The 26,521-nt window shown below is 41.2% G+C and overlaps 3 protein-coding genes across 4 annotated transcripts; 2 read left to right on the top strand and 1 right to left on the bottom strand.

Moving 5' to 3' along the window:
* The first annotated feature begins 51 nt into the window (after window positions 1-51).
* On the top strand, window positions 52-5,713 carry LOC308164290 (kelch domain-containing protein 1). 2 transcript variants are annotated; one of them, XM_080538423.1, is made up of 14 exons: window positions 52-182; window positions 891-1,012; window positions 1,258-1,328; window positions 1,846-1,963; window positions 2,173-2,285; window positions 2,567-2,654; window positions 2,954-3,037; window positions 3,399-3,479; window positions 3,828-3,886; window positions 3,967-4,076; window positions 4,167-4,239; window positions 4,404-4,488; window positions 4,749-4,801; window positions 5,167-5,713. In XM_080538423.1, the coding sequence occupies exons 2-14, from the start codon at window positions 896-898 to the stop codon at window positions 5,306-5,308; spliced, it is 1,194 nt and encodes a 397-aa protein (XP_080394549.1). In that variant the 5' UTR covers window positions 52-182; window positions 891-895; the 3' UTR covers window positions 5,309-5,713. The 2 variants fall into 2 exon arrangements, with proteins under 2 accessions (XP_080394549.1, XP_080394550.1); XM_080538424.1 differs by having other exon boundaries at window positions 4,057-4,076.
* A 909-nt stretch (window positions 5,714-6,622) lies between these two features.
* On the top strand, window positions 6,623-8,772 carry dnaaf2 (dynein axonemal assembly factor 2; the record flags this gene model as incomplete). Its single annotated transcript, XM_080523426.1, has 2 exons — window positions 6,623-8,131; window positions 8,311-8,772. 2 exons carry the CDS (start codon window positions 6,623-6,625, stop codon window positions 8,770-8,772), a joined length of 1,971 nt encoding a protein of 656 aa, XP_080379552.1.
* A 563-nt stretch (window positions 8,773-9,335) lies between these two features.
* On the bottom strand, window positions 9,336-13,730 carry lrr1 (leucine rich repeat protein 1). The gene is made up of 4 exons (XM_080535456.1): window positions 13,312-13,730; window positions 12,669-12,767; window positions 10,309-11,036; window positions 9,336-10,009 (listed from the first exon to the last, which is right to left on the bottom strand). Exons 1-4 carry the CDS (start codon window positions 13,492-13,494, stop codon window positions 9,757-9,759), a joined length of 1,263 nt encoding a protein of 420 aa, XP_080391582.1. The 5' UTR covers window positions 13,495-13,730; the 3' UTR covers window positions 9,336-9,756.
* Window positions 13,731-26,521: the final 12,791 nt, after the last annotated feature.

Genomic DNA, 26,521 nt, shown 5'->3' on the forward strand with positions numbered 1-26,521 from the left:
CGTCACTTCCTGGGAGGGGAGCAGAGATTATTTACACACCAAGATGCATGACTGCGGTCGAAGAGTCGCTCGGTGGTCTTGCCTTTGTCTTGTCTTTGTCATGTGATGTTTACAAAACATTGGACACATGGATCGGACCATAGAATAATTATCATCTACTACGCGGATCTGAACATCTGACAGTATGTGTTTGTTTATTTATGCAGGCTATTATTAGCTAGTATTAACTATTTTTGCTCGTGATGACCTTTTTTTTTCTTCCAATAATGATTTATGATATGTGATTTATGATTTGTCGTTTGTCAAGTTGTCTAGTTCTATCATGTGTTTGTGTACGCAAGCAGAGCATGTTTGCATATCAAGTATGTCGTGTACTATATTCAATAGGCTGACCTTTTTCTCATGCTGTACTTGAGAATCAAGGACCCCAATTGAAATAAGCCAGTTGCTTTCTTGGGTTTTTATCCTGTTAGTTGACCTTGTATGTAATATGTACTTTCATGTACCTACTTCTGCAAATCTTCTAATAAAGTTTTCAATCAATCAATACAATCCATATGTTTTCCTTCGAGGAAATATCGATATGGAATACCATGCAATTTCCAAGAAATCCATCTGACAAGTGTGGTGTAGAATCAACAAAACAAACAGGTCGATAAAAAAAGTTTTTCACAAACAGGAAAAACGTGTTTCTCCAAGCGTAGCGGTGGCTCCAAAACAGGACAAGACCCTTCTGTCCTTTCTCACTTGCCATAATAACCCCCCTCTTCTAAGACTCTGAGCTGTGACTGTGTTGTCGACATGAGTAGCTCTGTGTTTGCATGTATACTGCATTGTTGTCCACCGATGTTGGTTTAATTTAGACCCTTGCGAATTGTATTTCTTCATAGCACCTATGGAATCCATGGATCCAGCCGTTGAGGCGCACTGCGCGGAGCTTGTTGCCCGGGAGAGGAGCGGCCACACGGCTCTAGTTGAAGGGAATCTACTGTACGTGTGGGGGGGCTATGTGGTAAGTGGATATGGACGTGGCAGACTGCAACTGCCTCTTCAACATGAATGATGGCTACTACATGTATATGATGGCTACTACATGTATTTAACTGTTATTCTGAATAATTTATGTTGATTATTTCTATTTCATTAATGATAGCTCATGTCCATAGCCCTTATAATACAGGGATCTGCAAACGTATGATCAAATGTACTGTACATAATCCACAGTCATACAGACACTATTTTAATTGTTCTCTGCAGTCAATTGCGGATGATGAAGTTTTCCTACCCAATGATGAAATCTGGTTATATGACATAGAAAGAGGTGTATGGTAAGAATATGACATTGTAACAAATCTATTATAAGGTATATGTTTGTATGGGAGGTGTATCATACAAAATGTCTTACCAGGAAGAAAAACACCATAGCAATATTTCAACTATTACACTGAAACATAAATCTATCACCACACCAGGGATTATTTATTCAAACACAGAGGGTCTAACAACAACAACCTGTTCATAATTGACAGGTGTCTTACTACACTGTTAGGATTATAACCTATTGCTCCTGAGCATGCATTTACGACATTGATATAATTCACTGTGCTGTGTTCATTCATGATAAATCTATATTAAAACAAAAAAGAACTATAGTTCAACACTTAAGTGCTATGACATTCTAGACACAGGATATTTGAGTTGATCTCTCTACTCATCAGGTATACTTGTCCAGTGTTTGTCCTGAAAAGAGTACCCTTCAGAATTGGAACTTACATTTCCATGCACTGTTTGTTCATTGGTTGGTTGGTTGGTTGGTTGGTTGACATTTGTGTTTGTATCCTGAAGGGAAGTGTGCCAGATGTCAGGAGAGGTCCCGCCCCCTATGTCCGGCACCTGTGGCTGCTCTCTTAATGGACACATGTACATATTTGGGGGATGTGATGACAACGGCCAGACCAATCAGGTGAACTGACTCAGCAGAAACACATTCCCTGGCCTGACGTACATCTGAAAGAAACATATCTAATCTGAAATAGTGTTCATTTCTAATTATGTCTCAGACCACATGTGTTTGATAGCATTCCCTATTCCATTCCATGCATTCCAGCCTCCCCTGTCTCAGACGTATCATTAACTCACTCATTAACGTGTCGAAATGGTCTATGTTTGCAGCTCTACAGCGTCAACCTCCTGGATGGGAAATACAATTGGAGGAAAGTAACACATGAGAGTGGTTCCCCTCCATCACCGAGAGATAAGATGTCTTGCTGGGTCTACAAGGGCAGGTATAGATGACCATATATGGAAATATTGGCAGTTTAGAATTTCATGTCAGTCACTTTTTGGGGTGCCTTAGAATAGTAAACTAGACCAATGGTAATCTTTCTTAGCTAATGCTGTATGACAGTTTGTTATTACTGGTGTGTGTTGTTGATGGGTGTATACTATACATTACATGTATGTGGGGGAGTTCTGATATGTTATGGGATTCCCCATCACCCTCTTTATTATATATTAAAAAAGAATTGTTATTATTTTATTGATTTTATTTTTGTTTGTTCTGCAGGCTCGTCTACTTTGGTGGGTATGGTCACAAGCGCCTCGGAGACATTGATAACAACAACAGAAGCTTCATAATGGATGAGGCATCATGGGTAGTATTTGCATTCTATTTGACTGACTTCATGGCATTTACATTTTATTCACATTAATTACATTTTATTCACATTCTATGGGTGGAATCCTAACTGGACATTTAACAACTAACATTTAACTGCCTAACTCTGACATTTGTGTACATATTGTATTGGTGTCAACAAATTGTGGAAATGTGTGTGTTGATCTGACTTTATCTTCAGTTAGGATTCCACCCTATGTGACTGTAGCCAAGTACCTACAGTAGATTATACTCCAACATCCAACATTTCCATGAGTAACACTCAATGCTCTTCAGGTGGAGGACTTCTATTGGGGTTGGAACAATGAAGTCCATATATTTGACCCCACAACAGCCAGCTGGAGTGAACCAAAAAGCTGTGTAAGTAAAACAGATGAATGTTCTACCATACAAAACAACGGATGTTTGTTAGGATCTTGACACATTGTTTATAGTCAGGGGAGGCTGGTGGAAGTAGACATTTTAGGATGGGCTCAATGTAATACATGGAATGCCATTCCTCATTCCATTCCATGCATTACAATGAGCCTGTCCTCTGATTTCTACCTCCACCAGCCTCCAATGTTTATTGTAGCCTACATTGCGTTATTCAATTATTCAATATTCAACAATATTTCAGTAACGTATTGCATACAAAATAGTCAAGCTACTTGATCCTATGTGGACCTTTAGTTGTTGTATGTGTGTGTGTGTGTGTGTGTGTGTGTGTGTGTGTCTGCAGGGTCGTGCTCCTGCTCCCAGAGCTGCCCATGCCAGCGCTACACTGGGGCATAAAGGATACGTCTGTGGGGGAAGAGTCATGGTGAGCAACGGTTGATGTTTATCTGGACTCTTACGTTGTATTAAAGCACAGGTACAGGAACTGTAGGCTAGGTAGCATATCTCAATCTCAAATACTCCTATTTATGCTTGTATTGAAGCACAGACATGGAAACTCTAGACCAGAGCAAGTCCTTAACAATTACATTCCTGTCACACAGTACAGTAGCCTACATACAAGTTGAATGACATACTGTATGACCGAATAGTTAATCCATGCGAGCCTACTGAAAATGTTCTGCCTCAAGATTGATTGTCACCCAGTTTTGGACTGTTAGGATGAGGAATGCTCATCAGCAATGCTCCCTGGTTCTTCTTTTTCACCTTGTAGGAGACCAGGACGAGTGATATCCATTGTTTAGATCTGCAGTCATGGACATGGTCCGAGATGTACGTACTGTATCTACAGCTCTCCTCATTGGGTAGAAATTGGTTGTGTGGCTGAAACGGTCCTCTCTTAATGTCTTTAGTCAACCCGCATCCACAGTGCCGGTGGGAAGGTCATGGCATACGCTCACTGCTGTATCAGATAATGCTTTGTTTCTATTCGGTGGACTCAGCATAGACTGCAAACCTATGAGTAAGTAACCCATTCAGAGAGTACAGTTCGGCTTGTCCCATGTAAATGTATTGTAATTTGTTCGTTTTTAAATTCAATCCATTCTTACAGGTGATGGCTGGATATTTGACGTAGAGACAAAGAAATGGAGAGAGTTTGAGCATCCATACGAGAACAAGCCAAGGTAGTGTCACTGCATGTTTTGTTTGTGTACGTTTTAAACCCAGCTTTGTGTTTTGTTTGTCAGCTTCATGATAAAACTGAATTCAGAATGCATTAGACTGTCTTTCTCTCTCTCTTTCTCTCTCCCTCTCTCTCTCTACCGCTCCCTCCCTTCCTCCACTTCAGGTTGTGGCACACAGCTTGCCCAGGAAAGGACTCTGATGTCATCGTGTTTGGCGGTAGTTGTGACTACATCCTTCTAGTAGACACAGTAAGTATTACTGAAACGACAGGCTGAAACACACTCCTCAGGCTCATTATATTACCCTTAGTGACAAGAAGGGAATTGTTTGGTAATGTGCAATTAATTGAGTACATTCAACCATTCATGTAAACAAATCATACATATTGCATAATGTATACAGTATTATCTTTTGTTTAAATGTCAATCATGTAACATGTCTACATAATGAGCCCAAAGTTAATGAATAATCTTTATTTTTGCAATTAACTATTTCCATCTGTCCTCAGGGCCACTGCAATGATGCACTTGTTTTCCAGACCCAACCCTACCCCCTCTTCAGGTAAACCTTTTCTCGCAGTGCTTAAAAGAAAGGTATTCAATGTTTTTAAAACACACATTTTACAGAAAAAGATAGCTTCAAAGATATGTAGCAATGCCTTGATAAACACAGTTTAAAACAAAGTTATACACCCTTATTGTACAGTGTACAGTATATAATAATGATATACTGTACACTGTACAATAAGGATGTATAACTTTGTTTTAAACTGTTTATTGCAATGCAACCATCACCATAAAATAGTCTAATAATCCATGGTATGGATTTAATTCCCCATAGCTCAGATAACATAGTAGTACATGTATAGTGTAAATCCACCATGTAATTCCATTCATTGTCGCTTGACACAAGTTTCTCTCTAACAGGATTTGTGAGGATTACGTTGCAAAGAATTTGAAGACCTGCAGGACACTTCAGACACAGCTTCCTCTACTGCCCCCAAAACTACAACAATCTGTACAGAGGAGGACATGTTTTTATAGATCCTCTAGAAATAAGCAGAAATAATTAGCAGAAATAATTTGCCCAATGCACTGTCAATAATATCATAGCAGAAAACATTCAACAATACGCTATACACCTTTAACAAGTTATAATTAACTCGTTAAAGGAAGATCTCAAACTATATCAGGGGGAGTGAATATTAGGGAATTTAACTTACAAATCAATATCCAACAAAAGCAGACTCGAAGGTAATTAGAAAATAAAAACCGACTTTTCTTTAATATATATATATACTTTTTATTTTATTTGTTCTTAAAAATGTTTTATTTAACTACATTAACACAATTCATGTTCTGTTTTTGTTTCTTTTGTTTTCGTTGTCTTCTTTTAGTAGCGTCTTGTCCTTGTTGGTCTTTATATATCTTACTGTTTCGTTTTTGTTTAGCTGTGGCAAAGCATGTATGTTATTTACCCTTTGATCGGGGTCTAGTTCTTGTCATGCTTTTTTTGGGGGGGGGGTTGTGTTTGTGTTATCGGACTGGGTGGGAAAAAGATAATAATAAAAAAAATTGTGGGGGGGGGGGGGAATGAGTGTCAGAATTTCTAAACTTTGTATAAATGTCGTGTGATTCTATGAAGAAAAAAAATACTGGACTCCCTCCTCCTCTGAGTCCCTGAAATTGTCTGGGTTTTGGGAGCTTTTTTCTTGCAAATATTTGTTTATATTGTTTTAGACTATTATTATTATTATTAGTAGTAGTAGTATTTAGTACTATTGTGTCTGTATGTATATTCATGTTTCATAGTTATATATCACCCAAAGGTGTCTTCAGCCTGCAAAAAAACCCTCTTGGAATGGAATGGACTTTATTTGTCATTGCTACAGTACAAGTACCAAACAACGAAATTTAGGAAATATAATGGCATGTTGAATAAAGACACCTTATTGTAATGTTTTCTCAAATGATACATTTTTACAATACAATATTAACTATTTTATGTGTATGCACCAGTTTCATCATCATGTCTTCGAATCTACCACGAAGGAAGCCAAAGCACACAGCTTCTGCCTTGTTGCTACGACTCACACAGGCTCTGCCTTGTTGCTATGGTTACGTCAACAAACAGCTCCCTTCGCGGCGTACACACTTTTAGATGGGAACTTTTAGGCTTTTCAAACTATTGTGAGGAGGTGTATAGATTAAATACACTCCTGGTGTGTTGTTTGTGGTAATAGAATTGTGTTAGCCACACTGGACCTAGATTGGTGAGGTAAATCTGTCCACTACGGTGTTCGTTGTTAGTGCAAACCAGCGAAGGAAAGTTTGTAGCTAACGTTTTATTGCTAGCTACTACTAGCAAATTTCTTGCGAAAACATGGAGGACTTCAGCAAGCTCAAAGACCTGAAAATGACAACTGACGAGGTAAACCGGCTCAGCAAGGCGCTCAAAGATGAAAGTTTCAGAGAAATGCTAAATGACTACGTCAAGGAAATATCAGACCCGGAGAACCGGAAGACATACGAGGATCAAATCAAGCTGTTGGAGCAGGAGAGGGGCAATTCTATTGATTTCATCCACCCCGAACCGAACCGCGTCCTGAAAACCAGCTTGAACGGTAAACAGAAGTGTTTCATCAACATCTGCACCAACGAGAAGGTCAGGACGCCTTGGTTTGAACCTGGCAGAGGAGAGGATGGTAGAGGGGGCCAGAGCTGGTTTCTACCAAACACTACCACACCTGGACGACCACACAGGGATCCAAAAGGGAATACCTACATGATATATGATGTTGTTTTCCACCCGGACACTCTCCACATGGCTGGGAAAAACGTGAGGTTCATGGACCTGGTAGATAAAGCAGCTATGGATGCCATCCGGAACGGATTCAAAGTGAAGCTTGACAGGAATAATGTGAGAGTGTTGAAAATCAAATATAAAGGGACTCCAGACCCAGCTATCATTCGCAGGTCCATGTCTGATCACCCTAAACAGGAGAAACCTGCACACCCTGACCCTCTCTCATTCCCATACCCTGACGAAAATAAATCAGACACAGCAACACCTCCTACTAAGAGTCCTAACTCCAAGGCCCCCAGTGCTGCTGAGCCCCAAACAACCAAGATGAACCAGAGCCAACCGCAGTCCACCTCATCTAAGGGACCAACCACCCCCAAATACACTGTGAAATACAGGTCATTTATTGACTTGCAGGATTTTAGATGTTCCAGAGACTCCACCCGTGGCCCACGCCCTAACCAGATAGTCATCACCATTGACCTGCCGTTGCTGAGATCTGCTGGGGATGCTGACCTGGTGTTGTTGGAGAGAAGTATCTTACTGGAATCTAAGACGCCTGCTGCTTACAGACTGGAGCTGCCTCTGGCTTACCCTGTGGATAGAGACAAAGGAGAGGCCAAGTTTGTAAAACAGAAGAAACAGTTGACTCTCACTCTTCCCGTCCTGCCTGTGAAGGAGCCGTCATTGGCTGAGCTGTTTGGTCGTCCGCTTGTCAGTGACGATGATGCCGCTGAGATGGACAATGGGATAAGATGTGATAGAGGAATGCAGACGGAAGACACAGAAGATGGTGATGGTGAAGAAGACAACCCTGTCCACCAAGTTCGCAGTGCCACAGAAGACTCGGAGACAGTTGATAGTGGAAAGGCCCCATCTCTCTGCACCGAAAATCAAGCCACCTCATTCCTGAAGGACAATGAAGAGTTGACTGAACAATCAGCTGACCTGGAAGAGGATGAAGAAGAACATCATTGTGATGAATCACAGGACCAAGCAGAGGCCTCAGAGACCACTGAGATCAGTGGCAAGACTGGGGACACTGAGAAGAATGAGGGAGAGGCAGAGAATAAGAATCTGAATTATAAGGTGAGTTATTTATCACTTTATCACTCTATCCTATCCTAAACACAAATTAGGTACATAGAAGAGAAGCATTATAGCAAAAGCTAATCAGACAGGCCTTGTTGTTGAATAGCCTGACATTTAAACAGGGCTCTATGTCACTACTCTCAACATTTCCCATCAACACATCCATCTTTTTTCAGGTGGAGTCAGAACCATCATCCCGGACCAACACAATGGGGGACATATGCGGAAGTGCAACTGCTCCTGCCATTACATCCAATCCTGACAACAACAACAACAACATCATTATTGACCAATCGGAACACTGCTCATCAGCCCACAGGATTGAGGAGATGGAGGACAAGCCAGCTCCAGCCAAGGACAAAAAGGCCAAGAAGGCCGTGCATTTCAGTGAGGATGTGGCACGAGTGAGGATGTGGCATTTCAGTGAGGAGGTGGCACAAGAAAAGGCGGAGGAGGAGGATGATGAAGATGACCTGCCTACAGAGCAGACCTTTCAGGACTGTGATGGGCAGCTGCCGCCGCTGCCAGACGTATTGCTGAGAGAAACTAACGATAATGGGAAGGAGGAGGTCATTAGTGATCATTCTACATCTGCTGGTTTCACCTTTCAGAACACCCTCTTGTATGACCTGGATTGATGTGCCTGTAAGAAGTGAATGCCTCCATCACAGATATTTGAAGTTTATTTTTTTTGCTGGTTCAAAATGTTTTTTTTGTTTAGATTGAGTTATAACCAAGAGTGTTCTTCAACCAGTTGACTTCAGAAGGAAAAGTGTACTCCAATTAAAGTCAAAGTGACTTTTGACAATTGACTCCTTCTTGCTTAAGATGATAAGTTAAATGAATACAGCATTAAGTCATCTTCCATTTAAAAGCTTTATCAAAACATTGTACTTGGATGGTGTGGATTAACTAGTATGGCTTCAATGACTGTGTACTTGTACAACGCTGTACTCAACATTTGAATACAATGTAGAGTGATGCCACTTCAAGTAAAAGTCTCTAAAAATGTAACAATGACTATTGAATACTACCACTAATTTGTTGAGGTAACGTTTAATGCAGTGTATTTCCACACAATGTAACCACATATGAGATAAAGACAAGAAAATTGAGGCAATGATATTCAGTACAATGATGAATCTTTAATTTATTTTCTCAAAAACTTTATGAATCAATACAGTAAAAACATATTCCCCTTTTTTGGTTTCTGACAGCTTATGAAAGTGTGAGTTTGAGACCCAGAAGTACCCTGTTTACACAGACAGACAGAGAATAGACTTGATTAAGTAATACTTATCACTTCTGAGTCTCTCACGTCAACCTGTAACATTGACTTGTATGAAACACACAAGTAGACAATATGTCAAAAAAGTGCTCATATGACAAGTCGTTTTGAGGTACAAGATGTAGTCCAACAAGCCTACTGTATATACTGCCTTTTACGTTCAGACACTACACTGGCTCTGCACTGGCTGGTCACAGCTGCCTTCAGAAGTACAGTACACCAAAAGCACTCTATGGGTAGTTGAGAGCATAGAATTAGAATGAGTAGAAGAGACATGCCCATTCAAATCAAAATTCCTCCATTCCAATTCTATGGTTGAGAAGCCTTATCATCATCAGAGTCCTCTCTGAAGACAACCGTCTAGGAACTCAGAGTAACAGGTTAGGGAGCAGAAGTGGTGCTGCACTGGAGCTTCCGTGCCCCCCATATCATCCACTAGTACCACGGTCTGAGAGACCATGTGCAGGTTCATGCTGACTGCAGTCTTGATGAAGAAGTTGACACAGATGCGGCTGCAGTCACAAGTTTTGGCAACCTCCAGGTCCTGACAGAGATGCGCTGGGATGAGGTGAGGTCCGTATGGGATTCTGTATGGTGTAAAAAGGACAAAAGCAGTTTGGGTCACAAATTATGTCTGTATAGAACAGAGTGGAATAGGATTGAGTCAAACAAAAGAGAATAGAATAGGAAAACAAGGTGAGAGCAGTTTGAAAGTTTCATTAGAGGGCTGGCCCAAACCATACTGTGCTGGCTTGGATATTTCTTTTCACATCGTCCCCTCCAGCACTGTTAAAGCAACTATGGTGGATGCATAACTAGGCCGGCAGACTACAGGTCGGCTTGGCTCAGTTCAGCTCTGTAGTGTGATTAAGGGAACAAGTCTTACCTGAGGTTGGCCACAGCCCTGGAGGCCATTTCTTGCAGCGAGAGGGGGAAGGTGAGCTGGATGGTGTGATCTAGGGGGTTGGTCTGGGTGAACGGGTTCCCAAACAGGTCCAAGTTCTCCAGACTCAGCTTGCGGAAGTCACTGGGCAACAGGGCCAGCTGGTTGTGCGCCGCGGACAGGAAACGCAGCTTGGTTAGGCGGCCGATGTGAAAGGGCAGCCAGCCCAGCCTGTTGTCGTCGAGCTTAAGGTTAACCAGCTCTCGCAGCTGGCAGAACTGGGCCGGGAGACCTGGCAGACGGTTCTGGCTCAGGTCGAGGTGCTGGAGCGTGCGCTGGAGGCTGGACAGACAGAGCGCCTCGCTGAAGCTCTCTAGGTGGTTGTTGTGGAGGATGAGCTCGGCCAGGCAGCCCAGGTCTCCGATAGTGGCAGGAAGCTTTTTGATGTGGTTATTACTGAGGTCCAGCCGGCGGAGGGCCTTGAGGGAGAGCATCCGCATGTCCACCCGGGAGAGTTTACAGTAGGACACCTGGAGCTGCTCCAGGGAATAGGGGAAGTTAGAGGTCAGTGGGTAGTCCTTCTTGGAGACGATAGTGAGCTTCTTCTTGGGCTTCTCCACATCCCTGGCTCTGACGGGCGTGAGCGTGGAGAGGGGGAGGCTGTCTGTGTCGCTCCCTCTGTGGGCCAACCGAGCAGCAGAGAGGAAGTTCTTCAAGCTGTTGGCATCAGCCTAAAACAAACAACAACAACAACAACAACAACAACAACGACGACGAAAAACAGTCAGATTTCATGTGTCACTAGTCTATACAACAGTTCTTCTTGTATCTGTATCACAGCAGTGGAAGCAGAAATCTCTCTCTCTACTATGTCACACACATTCAGAGTAACCCCCCTATTAAAAGTTGACACAGTTCCACTTTCAATCAGGTCAACACACTTTCGTAGTGAGGGGAACGTGTTTGGCCTACTGGCCTATTAGGTTAATAAAAAGTCTGACAATGAAATTGAGTAAGAACTAAATGCTATGCTATGTAGCATTTTGTATTACATTTATAATACATATTGTATTACATCATGTACTATAACATAACAATAAATACAATCACTTTGGTCTCACTGGTACAAGATGAAACTTTTATTTGCAATTAGATCACAATACCCGAGGTGTCACAAAGAGGTAAGTTAATATTTCTCAAATTCGAACAATGCCAGCCTAGATCTCACACAGCTTGACTGTGAGATAGAGCTGGCAGTGTAATGTGTTGAAACGAGTGAGTATGGAGATCTAGGGGAAAGGTCATACCAGGCCCGACACAGCCTGCAGGCATTGACACACCAGTGGGGACAATGAGTTGGCTTCAGTGTCTGTCAGTTGGAAGAGCATGCGCAAAACACAACACACAACAAGACTTGTTGATGCATAGGTGATTATCAGGTTCTAGTAAGCCAGTGCCTGCAACATTGCAAAAATACTAACAGGGGGGAGATAGCAATGGAATGGCTATTTGTTGAGTCTTGTTTTGGTTAAGAAACTATATTAATGGCTTAATGATGTACTTTTCCATTGTCTGCGTGCTCCCTGCACCTCTTAATATTACACAGAAACCAACCGTAATGCATTTCAATAACTGGCATCTGAGAAGATCCAAACAATCCAATGTTGTTGTTTTCCCCACCTGTACAGTCTGTCTGTCTGTCTGTCTGTCTGCCTGTAGATCTAGAATCATTAGAAATCCTGACAGCATTCCACAGGCATTCAGGTACCGCTATTGTGCCATATTTGAACAGCTGTAGTATATCTGTTTGCAAAGGTCATTGCATTGCATTGCATGTGCTCTATCAATAAAGTTTGATTGATTGATTTGACTGATTGATTCTTACACTGAACAAAATTGAATTGAATTGAATTGAATGTTCATGTCTCTACCATAAGCCGTCTCCAATGACGTTTCCAATTCCAATTCTCGGAAACGCCTTTGGAGCCGGCATATGGTAGAGAAACGAACATTCAATTCACGGGCAACAGCTCTGGTGGACATTCCTAAAAACGTGCTCCCGCTCCCTCAAAACTTGCGACATCTGTGGCATTGTGCTGTGTGATAAAACTGCACATTTTAGAGTGGCCTTTTATTGTGACCAGCCATCTGTGCAATCAGTATCTGGATATACCACACCTGTCAGGTGGATGGATTATCTCGGCAAAGGAGAAGTGCTCACTAACACAGATTTAAACACATCTGTGAACACGAATTGGGCCTTTTGTGTAAATAGAAAAAGTCTTAGGTCTTTTTCAACTCATGAAAATATTGGAGCTAAAACAAGTGTTGCGTTTATATTTTTGCTCAGTGTATATCCGTACCTTACTCAGACAGATGTCGACAGCTGGTTCCTTGAGTCTCACAGTGGCTTTGCCCTCCTCAACAAACCATGTGAAGAACTTCTCAATGTTCTCTTTAAGCTGTGGAGGAAGTTGGCACACATCAGATTGGTTGTGTATATTAGAAACGAAGAAATTGTTCAATTACACTGTTTCATCACCACCAATGACTTCTTCACCATTATTAGTCACCATGTTGGTGATGTAAGCTGACTGACACCACATCCGCTAGAGCATGTCATAAGTTGGCAAAGAGATGAACAAGGTTTCCTCTAATTGAATCTACATTGGCCTTTGTGTTTCACATTTCCTATACAACTAATTAATCTATAATGTGGGAATGATCAAGGACATCGATTAACCGGAATGGGGGGGGGGTTCTCTATATCTGACATACCATCTGTACGTACAGGTATAAATCATGTCAGATGTACAGAAGATTTAAGGGTCGACTTTGACGGCTAGGTCCTGTGTGGTGTTACTTATTCTGTGTGTGATTGAACAACCTGCTTGAACTACCTGCGTGTTTGTTGTGCTGAGGCAAGGTAAGAGACGTAACACAATTTCCCATTATGAATTGGACAGATGACAACCTAAATACTATACGACAGGCATGAAAACCAACCTTGTATTTGGAGCCTGCCCTGTCCTTCGCTGTGCAGACCATCAGGTAGATGGTACTGCGCTGTGTGGGCTTGTCCACATGTCTCCCAATAGACAACACGGCCCGTGCTCCCTTTCCTTTGTTTCTCATTCCAAAAGTCGGAAGATTCCGATTCACCACTTCAACATCACACTGCAGCTTCATTGTTCATTCAGTTGTTAGCTGGATAAATGTCGAGTTAGTTCTTCCAAAACATGGAAAGGAAAAGTGTGTCAATAAAAAGTTCAGCGACGGACGTGGAGCTTCATGTCAACAACAGCGCAGATTCTGTATTGTTAGCAAAACTGGCTAGCTGAAAACAGCTAACTGCATGGTTGCTAAAAAAACAAGAGAATGACATAATGACGTTGGCAAACTGAAGACCCCCAGAAATCGTTCAAAAAGCTTTTCTAGACGACGAACCAGACGGTTGACTTTACAAGTACAAGGACAGAGCAGCTATGTTGATGTAAACAGACCAAAGGTAGCCCGCGCGAGGGAAGTGACATGCGCAGAAAGGATTCTGATGTGATGGGATGTTTTACATACATGACAACGAATCAACATTTGTGTAGCCTACATGTTCATATATCATTATTATTATTATTGTTATTATTATTATTATTATTATTATTATTATTATTATTATTAGGTTATCAGTAGTGAAATTGGATGATTCACGTGCCTCAATTAGCAGTATTAATTGATACTCACAGGACACAAAATAGCCTGTAAGTAAGTAATTTACATTTTCACCAGTTATGAAATTATAAATATTATGTTGATGGGTAATCAACATAGAAATCGGAGGACGGGCTCATTCATTGTGATGCATGGAATGGAATAAGGAATGGCATCAACATAATGACTTTCTATAATATACCTGACTGTTGTTGCAGGTAAAGTTGTACTTAACCAACATTGTAAATAGGCTCTCTAGACAATTTTTTACTGATTTTGTCAATGAGAATACTTCAGAGTACTTGTAAAAGTTTAATTTCAGACAATGGCCACGTGGTGGCAGGAAAGGTCTTTTGCTGAGGTTAACATACTCCTGCAGTATATAACATAAACCTAGAGAGAGGGGGAGAGAGAGAGAGAGAGAGAGAGAGAGAGAGAGAGAGAGAGAGAGAGAGAGAGAGAGAGAGAGAGAGAGAGAGAGAGAGAGAGAGAGAGAGAGAGAGAGAGAGAGAGAGAGATAGTAATTTGTGGTGCGACTCAATTCAAATAATTTCATATTGAATAACACAATTATGCATAGAGTTTTTAGTCCAATTGTTTTCTTGTTGGTTGGCATAGCAACATGCTGAAGTGAACTTGACCTCATTCTCAATTAATTAACATAATTCATAATTACTTGAATGAGAAGCATACCTTGAGTCACTGTGTAGGCACCCACATGAATTCTATCTGGTGAATAAAACCTGATACGCAGTCTTCTATATTGTTGTACATATGCTTTCGCTAATGTATTTCCAGCCATGAATAGCCAGCATGAGATGGGTGAGATGTGCAGACAGTTTATTAAATTGTTGGTAATGAAGAATATTTATAATATTATATTTATTAGCTAAAATGAAAATGTGTGCATTTTACAGTACGATTTATGTACAGTAGAGCATGTACTCTACTGTAAGGTAGATGTATTGACTGAATGTGACTGGTTGATGGTCTTCTGTATAGCCTACTGTATTATATGTGGAGGACGTTATTACTAATATGATCTGGCAGTGCCTTTCTCAATTGCTTCTGAGAGGGGTGCATAAACTTGTTGAATTGAATTGAATTTTAACATGTCAGTCCACGGTTCAGTAGAAGTTGGTGCTGAGTGTGTCCTGTAGTCCCATGCAGGGGCCACGAAACCCTGAGATTCAGGGTGTTTTCCCTTCTCATTAATGAACTAGAACATCTATTGACTCATACTGAAGTGGAAGGGTTGCTTTCTCTCCAAACCGGCCCCCGCAGAAGCAGCAGCACCAGCAGGCATCTGTGGCTTTAATGATTGTATGATACCAGCAAATTCATCTTCATAACGCTGACACCCAGGGAGAGACATATAAACCCCTTGTCTATTTCTAGCTCCATTGATTTCAGAAATGAGGGACCGTTGCGTTGCCATGTCTGAGTGCCAGATAATAGTCTGAATGAAGCGGCAGCGTGTAAATATTCAATATGGAACAGAGAGCACCGCAGACAGGGATTTGGAATGATGAGCGTAATGAGAAATACAGAGAATCTTCCAGGAGGGAACTACTGTCTTTCTGTACGTGTCCCGATTGATTTCTATGAGAGGGAAATAATAAACCATTATTTATAGTCACCCTAGCTCATTTAAAAAGACAAAGACATGTTTGGTTTTTAAAAAGCGGGACACTCAATAGAGAGGTCATGATCAGTTTGTTTTCAATGTAGGTTTGTGTTTGCTCCAACCTGCATTGAGTAGTAACACAAGTGGTTTCCACATTGTGCCAATTATACTGTATCCAGTATCCATAGTGAAAACAGAGAGTATGTGAGTGTATAGTATCAGTGAGATAGCTTGACTTAATGGTTCTAATGAAGTGTTCAATTTAGACAACGTAGTCCATGCCACTCTGCATAATTGCAAACAAGAAATAAGATGCAGAAATTCTCCTCTGGTTTTGTGACTTTATGAGTCCAATCCGTAATATTCTAATGAAAGTGGCGACTAAACGGTCCTCTAGAGTTGTTTCCTCTTGACTGTCGTGTGAAAACACCTCCTCTGATTCCCATCTCCCTGCATGGCCACTCAAACCTAATAACATTTTCAATTTCCATTTAGCCTGCATGGTAATTCTATTACAAGGATAATTATGAAGAATGCTTCATAATGAAATATCAGGGGCTCTATGATTGCATAAAATCCCATGGAAAGTTCCTTGTCAGCTCGTTTATAAGACATGGATTACTACGAGCAAATGTCAAATACCAAACGTTAATCTTACTGAGAGCATTTGTTTCCAGTGGTCTCCCATAGCTAATATAATAGAACAGTATTTCAACCAAAGTACAAGTTGTAACACATAGAATGCCTCAGAGGATTCCCGTCTGTCTGCAGCAAAAAACAAAACACTATTCAATTTCTAACATTTGGAAATAGCTGTGAGCAAAGTTCCCGATATTGTTTGTACCTGGCAAAAATCCACTTATGAAAAATGTCCATCAAAATAACCTTTGTCTTGGCAGCCACGAGGCTCTGCCAAATATGACTGGGTATCTGGCTGGCTCAGATACTACCTGACTGGCCCTGAGTGCTTAGGCTGGATTTGAATATGATAAATTAGTCTTTATGGGAACAATGTGTTTCATTAACAAGGACATGGACAGTGAAGGTGATAACAAAAATTCGACTTCCTTCCGTAAAGTAGCAAAATGTAAAAATGTGTTCATTCATTTGAAACATTTGACATATAAAATGATCAATCCTATCATCCTGGTCAGAATCCTTGAAAGCTTAACATAATTGCTATCCGGCATCATTAATTAGAAGACATCATCACGAGAACGATTTAAGCAGTACATACACGTAGGTCTTAACTGCCATTAATGAGAAATACATCGAGAAAATGTCGAAGGGCAGAGTGCCTACTCCTTTATTTACATACACCGTCTCTTTTTTATTTGATAGGGCAGAGTGCCTGCTACTTTATTCATATACACCATACTTTTCATTTGATAAGGCAAAGTGCCTTCTACTTTATTCATATACACCATACTTTTCATTTGATAGCCCTGTCACCTCTGTATTACACTGATTTAATTACATTGATTCCTCAACTTTTAATCACTTTAAGACGACACCCAAACCAATGACATCCATCTCCATCTTTAATTGATGACACATCTGTCAGCTGTCTCTGAGACCTCATTGGTCACCTTAAAGCTCCTTCATGATCAACCTGAGTGCTATGAAAATGGTGTCACTGTGTTCACATTTTATGGAGATCTGTGCAGCAGATGTGAAGAGTGACTTCTGTACAAACTTGGAGAAATCCACAGAGTGTAACTCTTCAATCTGCATGGCCTCTGGCTTTATCCGTACAGACAGGAGCAAACAAACACAGAATATTGATCAGAGAAGCCGATGATTGGCTCATTTCCCCCCCATAGAAATGCATTTGTACTTACTGCCAATTCATCTTATTTACACTGCTCTGTGTTATTCACAGCTAACGAATGTGCACAGGGAATAGAACAGCGAATAGAGAATAAAACCTGCAGGCAAAGTGAGTGGAAAAGCAGCATGACCCAAAATTGCTTCAAGGAGAGGAAAATATATTCCCTCTAATGATGGCTCCCTTCCATTGACATTTGGAAAATCCAATATTCAACCTCTGCTCTGGCAGGCAGGCAGGCTGGCAGGCAATCTCCATGAGTCTCTCTGCTGGAGAAGTGTCTTCTGTGCGATCCGGAGACCAATAAGCATTTATAGCTCCCTACATACTGCATCACTGGGGAGGCTGGTGGAGGTGGAAATCCTAGGATAGAGGAATGGAATGAGGAATGGTATTAAACAAGCGTGTTTGATATCATTCTTCATTCCATTTCATGAGTTACAATGAGCCCGTCCTCCGATTTCTCCCTGAGCATCTGGCATGTCCTCCCACTCAGGATGGCAATAACACTCCTTTGTGTACTGTAGTGTGGATGGAGGTATGGTTTCACAATGATGCAAATAAGACAAATCTGTGGCCCAACCATAACCCTAACTGTGGCCCTAACCTAAGCCTAACCCTAACCTTAACTCTAACCCTAAATGTGGCCGTTAGCTAAACCTAACTCTCCCCTTAACCCTTACCCTAGCCCTAACTCTAACCCTAGCCCTAGCCCTAAGCCTAGTTCTAGCCTTAATGGTTACTCTTGCCCTGACCCTAACCGTAGCTCCAGATTTAACCTTAGCGATAGCCCTAACATTAACCCTAGCCCTAACATTAATTCTATTCCAAACCTTTACCAAAACCCTAACCCTAGATTCTTCCTTATTCCTCTTTCACATAATACCAGTGTTATTACAGGTTTATAAAGCAACCTACTGTAGGTCACATTAAGGGGCTTAAATTAATGACATAAAATGTATTTAAATGAAACCACCAAAGTATGGTGAATAGAACAAATCCCAAATACAACATTGGCATAAACTGCTACAGCACCGCAGATTACTGTGTTGACCTTAACCGGAATGAACATAGACAACTTACTCACCCTTCTCTCCGCTAATTAAACTTCAACAAATTCCTGCTCAGTAGCCGGCCTGTATGACCCACAAGGTAATTACCGTGGAAAGAAATTGTTTTTGTTTTTAAATGTGTTTTTGTGCCAGTGGTTTAAATGTGTTTTGCATTCATTTGCAAGCCTGAAAAGTAGCTTAGCATCTAAATCACTGACAGCAGGCGGCCCCATGTTTAATCATGAAGTTACTTATGCCAGCCTACATGTAAGCCAATAAAACACTTTTACAATTAAGGGCTAAACTCTTACAACCACAGGGAAATCAACAACAAATAAATAGTGTATAATGAAACGGTGTTATTCCTTACACTTGGCTTTGTAGTGTGGTTTCAGGACACATTGCAAAACTTTATAAGTGGTTTGGACTTAGGGCCAAGATTCAAGTTCTGTGGCCTTGTAGCAAATACCAGCATTAATCCCAAACTCCAATTATAATCAAATATCTTGTGATTAGCGCAACAAATACACTGTAATATATTCTATTGAATTTCAGATGATGCAGTGCAGTTAGAACTATCCAATATCAATACTGAGAGTCACTCCGTATTGTGAGAACAGCCTACACTACGTCATATTTTGGCTAAGATCATATCAGGGGAGGCTGGTGGAGGTAGAAATTGGAGGGTGGGCTCATTTTAATGGATGGAATGGGATGAAGAATAGTATCAAACACATGAGCCTCCACTAAGGTTACATACTGAACATTATAAGAGTTCTGTCATTCACAGATGAAAGGACACATACTAAATCAATCAAAGCTCTGTTGTTTTAAATTGGTTAGTAATGAGAGAAACCACCTATATGCACTCACATCAAATGACACTGAAAGCTTTTTAATTAAGCTTTAATTGTGTTCTAATTGTTCAATTGAATCCAGTTTCCAATAGACCACATTAGCTTTTTTATTGACTTTGTAGCATTAGCTCACTCTACTGCCCCCCTACCCCATCATGTCTCTCTCTCTCTCTCTCTCTCTCTCTCTCTCTCTCTCTCTCTCTCTCTCTCCTCTCTCCTCTCTCCCCTCCTCCTCCTTTCTCTCTCTCTCTCTCTCTCTCTCTCTCTCTCTCTCTCTCCTCTCTCCTCTCTCCCCTCCTCCTCCTTTCTCTCTCTCCCTCTCTCTCTCTCTCTCTCTCTAACTATAGTTGTTATTACAGTTACAGTTAACGTATACAGTGTGTCTAATAAAGTCACCGTCTCCATAACCACCCTGGGAGCCAGCTGCCCCCTCTCTCTCTGTATCTCATCATCAATAATCACCTTTAATGATTAGGAGATCCCTCTAGGTGGTTGGCAGCTGTACTGTACTGTTTACCATCCTAGCTGCAGTTCAGGATGATACATGACCACCACCATGAACACTGCAATATCATCAAAAATAAGTTTCTGTTAGCCAATACATAACAATGTTATTATTCAATGTTATTATTATTAAGTACTGTATTAGTGCCCAGTGGATTCAACAGTAACTCAGTGAAGTATTGGCTAGATGTCCTTGTGCTTCCTCTGTGTATCATGACATTGATTTCACTACCAATTCATTTGGATAGTATCCAAGAAACGACAACAACAATGAATTATCACTGGAAATACAAAGTACAATACGTCACAATAATGCATTTCATTTCTCACCTATCACATTTCCTCGTCAATGTGCAAGAAGGGTGTACTACCTGACCTCAAAAATTCTAATTGAATAGCCTGAATCCCAAATTAAGTTTAGATGAAATATGACTAAAACCCATTGGGGAATTAACCGCCGTCGGTTAACTGAATATTTCAGTTCACGTCTGATAACTGTCACGCAGGTTTTATTGCTCCCTGCGTAGGTTGATTATAGGTTGCCGGTCGACTCTGCTCTCGTAAGGTTGATGCTAATAGAGTTATGAGATCCAAACAACCTATTTGTTTCAGTGGGATGTAATTAAAGCCAGAACATCCATTATTATCCTGGACATGTAGGGGTAATAGCCAGTTGTATCCATTTCATGGCTATGACTCTGTTGTTAGTGAAATGGGGGGGGGGGGGGGGAGTGTCAGAGTTAATAAAAACTAATGGCGCTTGATTACAACCCCCCCACCCCAAAACCAATTTCATTACACGTAAACATTGTTATTCTCTTTCCTCTGCTGCCAGAGTTGACATGGTGCACCTCAAACTGAAGGTATTAATCATATGTCTATATGTAACAGAGGTGATTTGGAGATGCTGTAGCCCAGCTCCTGAGACATGTCGGAGACAATGGTGTCAGGTGTCAATTACATGTTGTATACAGTCTTTAAGAACAGTACTTATTTCTTAATTCACATACTAATGTATTTGTTCACTTATTTCTCATACAGGGACCATGTGCAATTTTACATAAACGATTACACCAAATCAGAGGACGGACTCATTGTGATACATTGACGGAATGAGGAATGGTGTCATGATACCATTCCTCATTCCATTCCACACATTACAATGAGTCTCTGATTTCTACCTCCACCAGCCTCTACTGCACCAGATATAGCATGAGGTCATTCTCATATTTATCCTCTTATGTTCAAATAATCAACAACATGATATTAACTAAAGTGCAGTGAACAAACTACAGCTATAGAACTACCCACATGGAAGACCCAAACCTACCATTAGGCCAAGAGGACATCCTTAAAGTCAGAGGGCGACACTTGAGTTGACATGTCTCAGAAAGGGCTACCTTGGGGCGCTTAGGTGGCGTAGCGGACTAAGCGTTGACCACGTAACCGCAGGGTCCCCGGTTCGATTCCGGCCACGGACATATCCTGCATGTCATCCCTTCTCTCTCTCTCTCTCACCCATCCTTCCTGTCAAATCTCTACTGTCTCTATCACAATAAAAAATAAAAATAAATGCCCCACTCAGAAAAAATAAAAAGAAAGGGCTACCTCATCACACAAGTATGATTCCTAATCACTTCTGTTACATTCAGCTATTCATGAGCCTACATTGACAGATTTGTGTTCATACGGTCATGCCAATATTTATGATAATGTTTGAATCAAACTGGACACGCCAAAGCTTAAAATGGTTGATTTTTAACTAGATATATGTGTGTGTCTTTAGACTCCTTATGTTAATTACTCATAGCATTTATGATATATTACAGTGCCACGGGCCCCTAATGACTTGGGCACATAAGAATTACATTTGATTTGATTTCTTTCTCCTCTGTTTGCCCATGTCTAATAAAGTTTTAAAACTGCCAACAGATGCAGAAAGCCTCAGTGCTTTAGGGATGCATCGCCTTAGCAACTGTCCTTGGTTTGTATGTGTTTAATTGCTTTGATGACAGAGTTCGGGTTTAAAAAGTGGAAGAAATGTGAACATGTTGAGATTTATAATTAACTGGAGCTTGCAGGGGACATTAACATATTCATGAGGTAGTTGGCTGGCGATTACCATATACCAAGCTGTTGAAAAACTCTGCAGGTAGAACAATTATTCATCATTTATCATGCAAAGACCAAAACTGGAATGGAAATTGTACTTAAATTATGTTGTACCACCAAGGCCTACTGTATGATCATGTGGAAAACTCAAAGTTGCTCTATAACTACAGTATAGTCTTTATAACTACAGTATAGTTGTAGTTGACACTGCAACACTGTAACACAACTGAGGGCTTCTGAATGAGTCACCAGTAAGCACATGAATAGAATATGATAAAGTTTCCAAACACTTGTTTACTTTACTTACCTACTTTGTGGCGTAACAGTTTGCCAAACATAAACTTTCTTGAACATGACTAGCGGCGCTAGCTTGCACAGCGGCCCTGCGTGACACAAAGTGAATGGTGAGGGAGCTGATGCGTTTCCTTCATTGACGGTCCCCATGAGTTACACATCAACCAGCCTCTGAGAGCTACGCTTTAAATTGAATTCTCTCTGCTGTTAGCCTGCGCTAGCACAAACCCTCTCTGCCTTAGCTGCCACCTTGATGGATAGGCTACTCCCGCCCTTGATGGTCATTATGATCAACCTTTTAATAGAGGAGGGTGATTGCCATCTTTTGGGGGTCTGTTGCTGCTTTTGGAAACTAAAATAATGTAAGACAGAAGTGGAAATGTAAACACATTGCTCTAGGGTACGTTGCTAGGGATACCATACTACGTATTGCAGAAAGAGAGCTTATAAAATGTTTTCTAAAGATATCTCCGGCATCAGGTTTTTTTTAATGATTTTTTTTTCTACATAATGATGATAAAACATGGGCATAAACTTTGACGTATAGTAATTCATTTAACGTCTAAAAAAAGAACACGACAGTAAGTAGCCTATCTAAGGTGGCATCTGCACTTGTGCCCTCTACACATAGACGCCTCTGTGCTTAATCACACCTGAACTAAGTTAACTTGCTCACATGATATAATGAAAGGCACAAAAGATGGACCACCGATCGCCCCATTGAAGTAATGCAGGAAGCCAGCTCAACCTAATGAGGTCCTAAGCAAAACACGTCAGGGCCTCCCACCACATCCACCAAGTCAGTGCCAGGTTTTCATTGCAACCAATAAACACCTGTCGTTCATATTAGCCCTAAAATGTTCTGAATCTGTGATGGAAAAGACATTAGTCATGGAAAAGACATTGTGTATATAAGCATATAAGTTTACATAATAGATACATTCTCAGATTCCTACTGATCACTTATCCCCCTATTTATATCCCCCCTATTTATGTCTATTTATGTATCATTCTTGTTTTTTATTATCTAGGACTGTGTTTGATTGTTAGCACCTAGGGCTTGCATTTCAATTTCATTGTACCTGTTACAATGACAATAAAGATCATTCATTTAAAGATAATAAAAAGTATCACTGTATCAAACATGCTTTACGATCTTGTTTATCCATTTTATCCACATGTTCTTATCGTAATGTCTTGATTGACATGGATTGATTGATTGACATGGATCAAGGCAATCCTTACAGTTCGTACCCCCTGGGTACGAACACTTTACCCCCTGGGTACGAACACTTTACCAGGCTGCCCTCGAAAAGGCGGTTCAGGACCCTGGCCGCTAAGACAAACAGACTGAAGAACAGCTTCTACCACAGGGCCGTCCAGGCCCTGAACACAGCAAAGACCTAAGTTCTGGGCCCTGGACAGTCTGGACGGATTGTATGGCAGCTGCTGGACTGAAAAAATCAGGTGTAGTGCTGAGGCACAAACATGTACATTTCAAGCCTGCAAACTGTGACACTTTAAATAACGTGAAACAATACTATTGTGCAATATGACAACCCCAGTCGTCTATCTGTACAGTATAGTACAGTGGATAGTGTACATAGCCTTTATTTATGTAAACCAGCTCCTTCCCTTCTTGCGGTTTTTTTTTTTTTACGTTTTTTTTTCTTCCCCTTTTCCTAACACCAGGGGAGCCACCCCTCCTAAATTTCGTTGTTTGGTACCTGTACTGTAGCAATGACAATAAAGTCCATTCATTCATTCATTCATTCATTCATTCATTCAAGAGAGGGAATATTATCTGATTGGTCGAGAATGAAAAAAAGCTGAATTTAGCCTTGAATTCAGAAGTTGACTTAACCCGAAAGGGAGCATGTTAAATCTGAAGGATTAGTTATCATAGTTTATGATCTGGCTTTTCCTTGAGCGCTTCTTTTGGAAGAGAAAATAAATTAAATGAATTTCTTGAATAACCCCTGAAACTGTCATCTTATCTACTGTTTGCAGTGCTGGCATAAATGTATTGTCTGATAGTGATAGGTTGAATGTCCAGTAGATTACAGCTGATCTCAATTAAGTGGAGGTGGTGAATGTGTCATGAAGTACGCCCTGAAGTGTAAACAACGTGTGAAATAAATAATAAGGTGTATAAAATGTGTTTTGTTTACACAATTACTTGGTTACTCTCTCAATTTCATGTGTGTGTGTGTGTGTGTGTGTAGGTGCGAGGTTCATGTGAGGTATCCACTTGATGTGAACCCTGAATACATTTGAGCAGGCTGAGCATAATAATCAGCTTCTGAGACCTTTCAAACCTTTTTTAAGTTTGGATTAAACTCACACTCCCCCTAGAATTATTAAAAAGTCTAGTGTTTGAACATTGAATCAGTGGAACGAAGTCATTATTTAGATTTTCAAGGCTTGCTGTATTAAACAACTGCCCTCTTCTTCTACTCATACAGGCTCAGGGCAAACACAAGCCACTCCTGACGCACGTACTGTTGCACACAACCTGTTTGGAACAACAATGTGGACTGATTGGCTTTGTTCTTTGAGAGGAATTAGTCAGGCAAAGCAAGAAGAATCAAGAGAAGCTGGAGTTTGTTCCAGGCTGGCCCAGGAAATGCGAAGGAAGGGGTTTTAATCCATTTCCTTCCAAACAAAACCGACGGTGAGCCTCAGATCTATACAAAGGCTCATCTCTGATTGGTCACAGTGGTGAATGCCATATTGTTCCTTCAACTGGAGACATTATCTAAGCTGGAGAATCGGAGCGACGCGGTGAATAGCAAACCCATTCTCCAGTCCAAATTACAATTTGCGACGTGTAGCCTTTCTTGGGAATTCATTAAGAAGACAAAGCTTCGGCTTTGAGGGAGAACCCGAGACATGATGTGTTTGATGCTAAGCAATAATGGATAGATGTAACTATTTTGCTTGATGTAATGATTACATTCTCTGTTATTCACCGGTTTATCTTCTAGTTTCTGTTGCTGATGCATTCATTGACTCAACTATTAAAAGAGAATATGGAATAAAATATTTGTTAACCTTTTTTAAAATGGGTTCTTTTGTGGTTATAGGACTTTGAATAGCAAGTGACTATCAAAATTGCACCAGCACTATCACATCTTTTTGTATTTCTACATAACAACACTATTCTAACACTACAGTCTACAGTATAAAGGCCATAGCTTCCTTCTGCACAATTAAGAAGTTATGAAGTTCACCAAAAGCACAGTCGAAGTACACCCCCCCCCACACACACCCCACCCCCTCTCTATCATGACACTAGCTGCTTTTTACAGTGTGTGGGCTAAATGTGGTAAATAAGTCAGCATGACGTCCATTAATCTTACGTATGATGTGTTGATTTCCGTAGAGTAGATGGAGCACTTCCCCAGTAATGACTTGCTGAGTCTGGTAGTGTTGTTGTCCTTTACTTCCCCCTGGGTCCCCCTGGGCAGCCTCACACACTCCACACAATGCTGATCTGGCCTTTTATATGCCCGAGGACCACACTGCTGACACCACGGGAGGCTGGGGGAGGTAGGAATCGGAGGACGGGCTCTTTGTAATGTATGATGGGACAGAGGCCATAAGCAGTCAAAATGCTAGAAGAAGGAAGTTTATTTAAAATAATGTTTACAGTAGAGAACCTCTATAGTGGGGTAGAGGGGACGGAGCGGTTTCAGGAGGTACAGTTAAGGTGTAGCCTGAAGAGATGGGTCTTCAGTCTTACGGTGGAAGATAGGGAGTGACTCTGCAGTCCTGACAGCAGTGGGGAGCTTGTTCCACCAGCAGGGTGCCAGAAGGGTGAAAAGTCATGACCGACTGCTGCTTCCCCGTAGAGCCGGTGGTGCCAGGCGGCCAGCAGAGATGGAAGAGCGGAATGAACGGGCTGCTGTTTGGTGGCTGACCATAGCTTGCATGTAGGGGGCAGTTCCCTTTGCTGCCCGGTTGGTCGAGCACCAGGGTTTTGAATCTGATGTGAGCTGCTATCGGGAGCCAGTGAAGGGTGCGGAGGAGAGGGGTGACATGGGAGCATTCTGGATGAGCTGCAGAGGTCTGATGGAGGAGGCGGAGAGCCCGGCCAAGAATGCATTGCAGTAGTGAAGGCGGGAGATGACTATTGACTATTGACCAGAGAGAGAGTTGAGCTGCTTCTCAGTGTGGAATGGACGTACAGTATCCTTCTGATGTTGTAGAGGAAGAATCTGTAGGAGGTGTTGTT

Source organism: Nansenia antarctica, assembly GCF_963989245.1.
Source record: "Nansenia antarctica genome assembly, chromosome: 1".
In the NCBI taxonomy this organism is placed as follows: Eukaryota; Metazoa; Chordata; class Actinopteri; order Argentiniformes; family Microstomatidae; genus Nansenia; species Nansenia antarctica.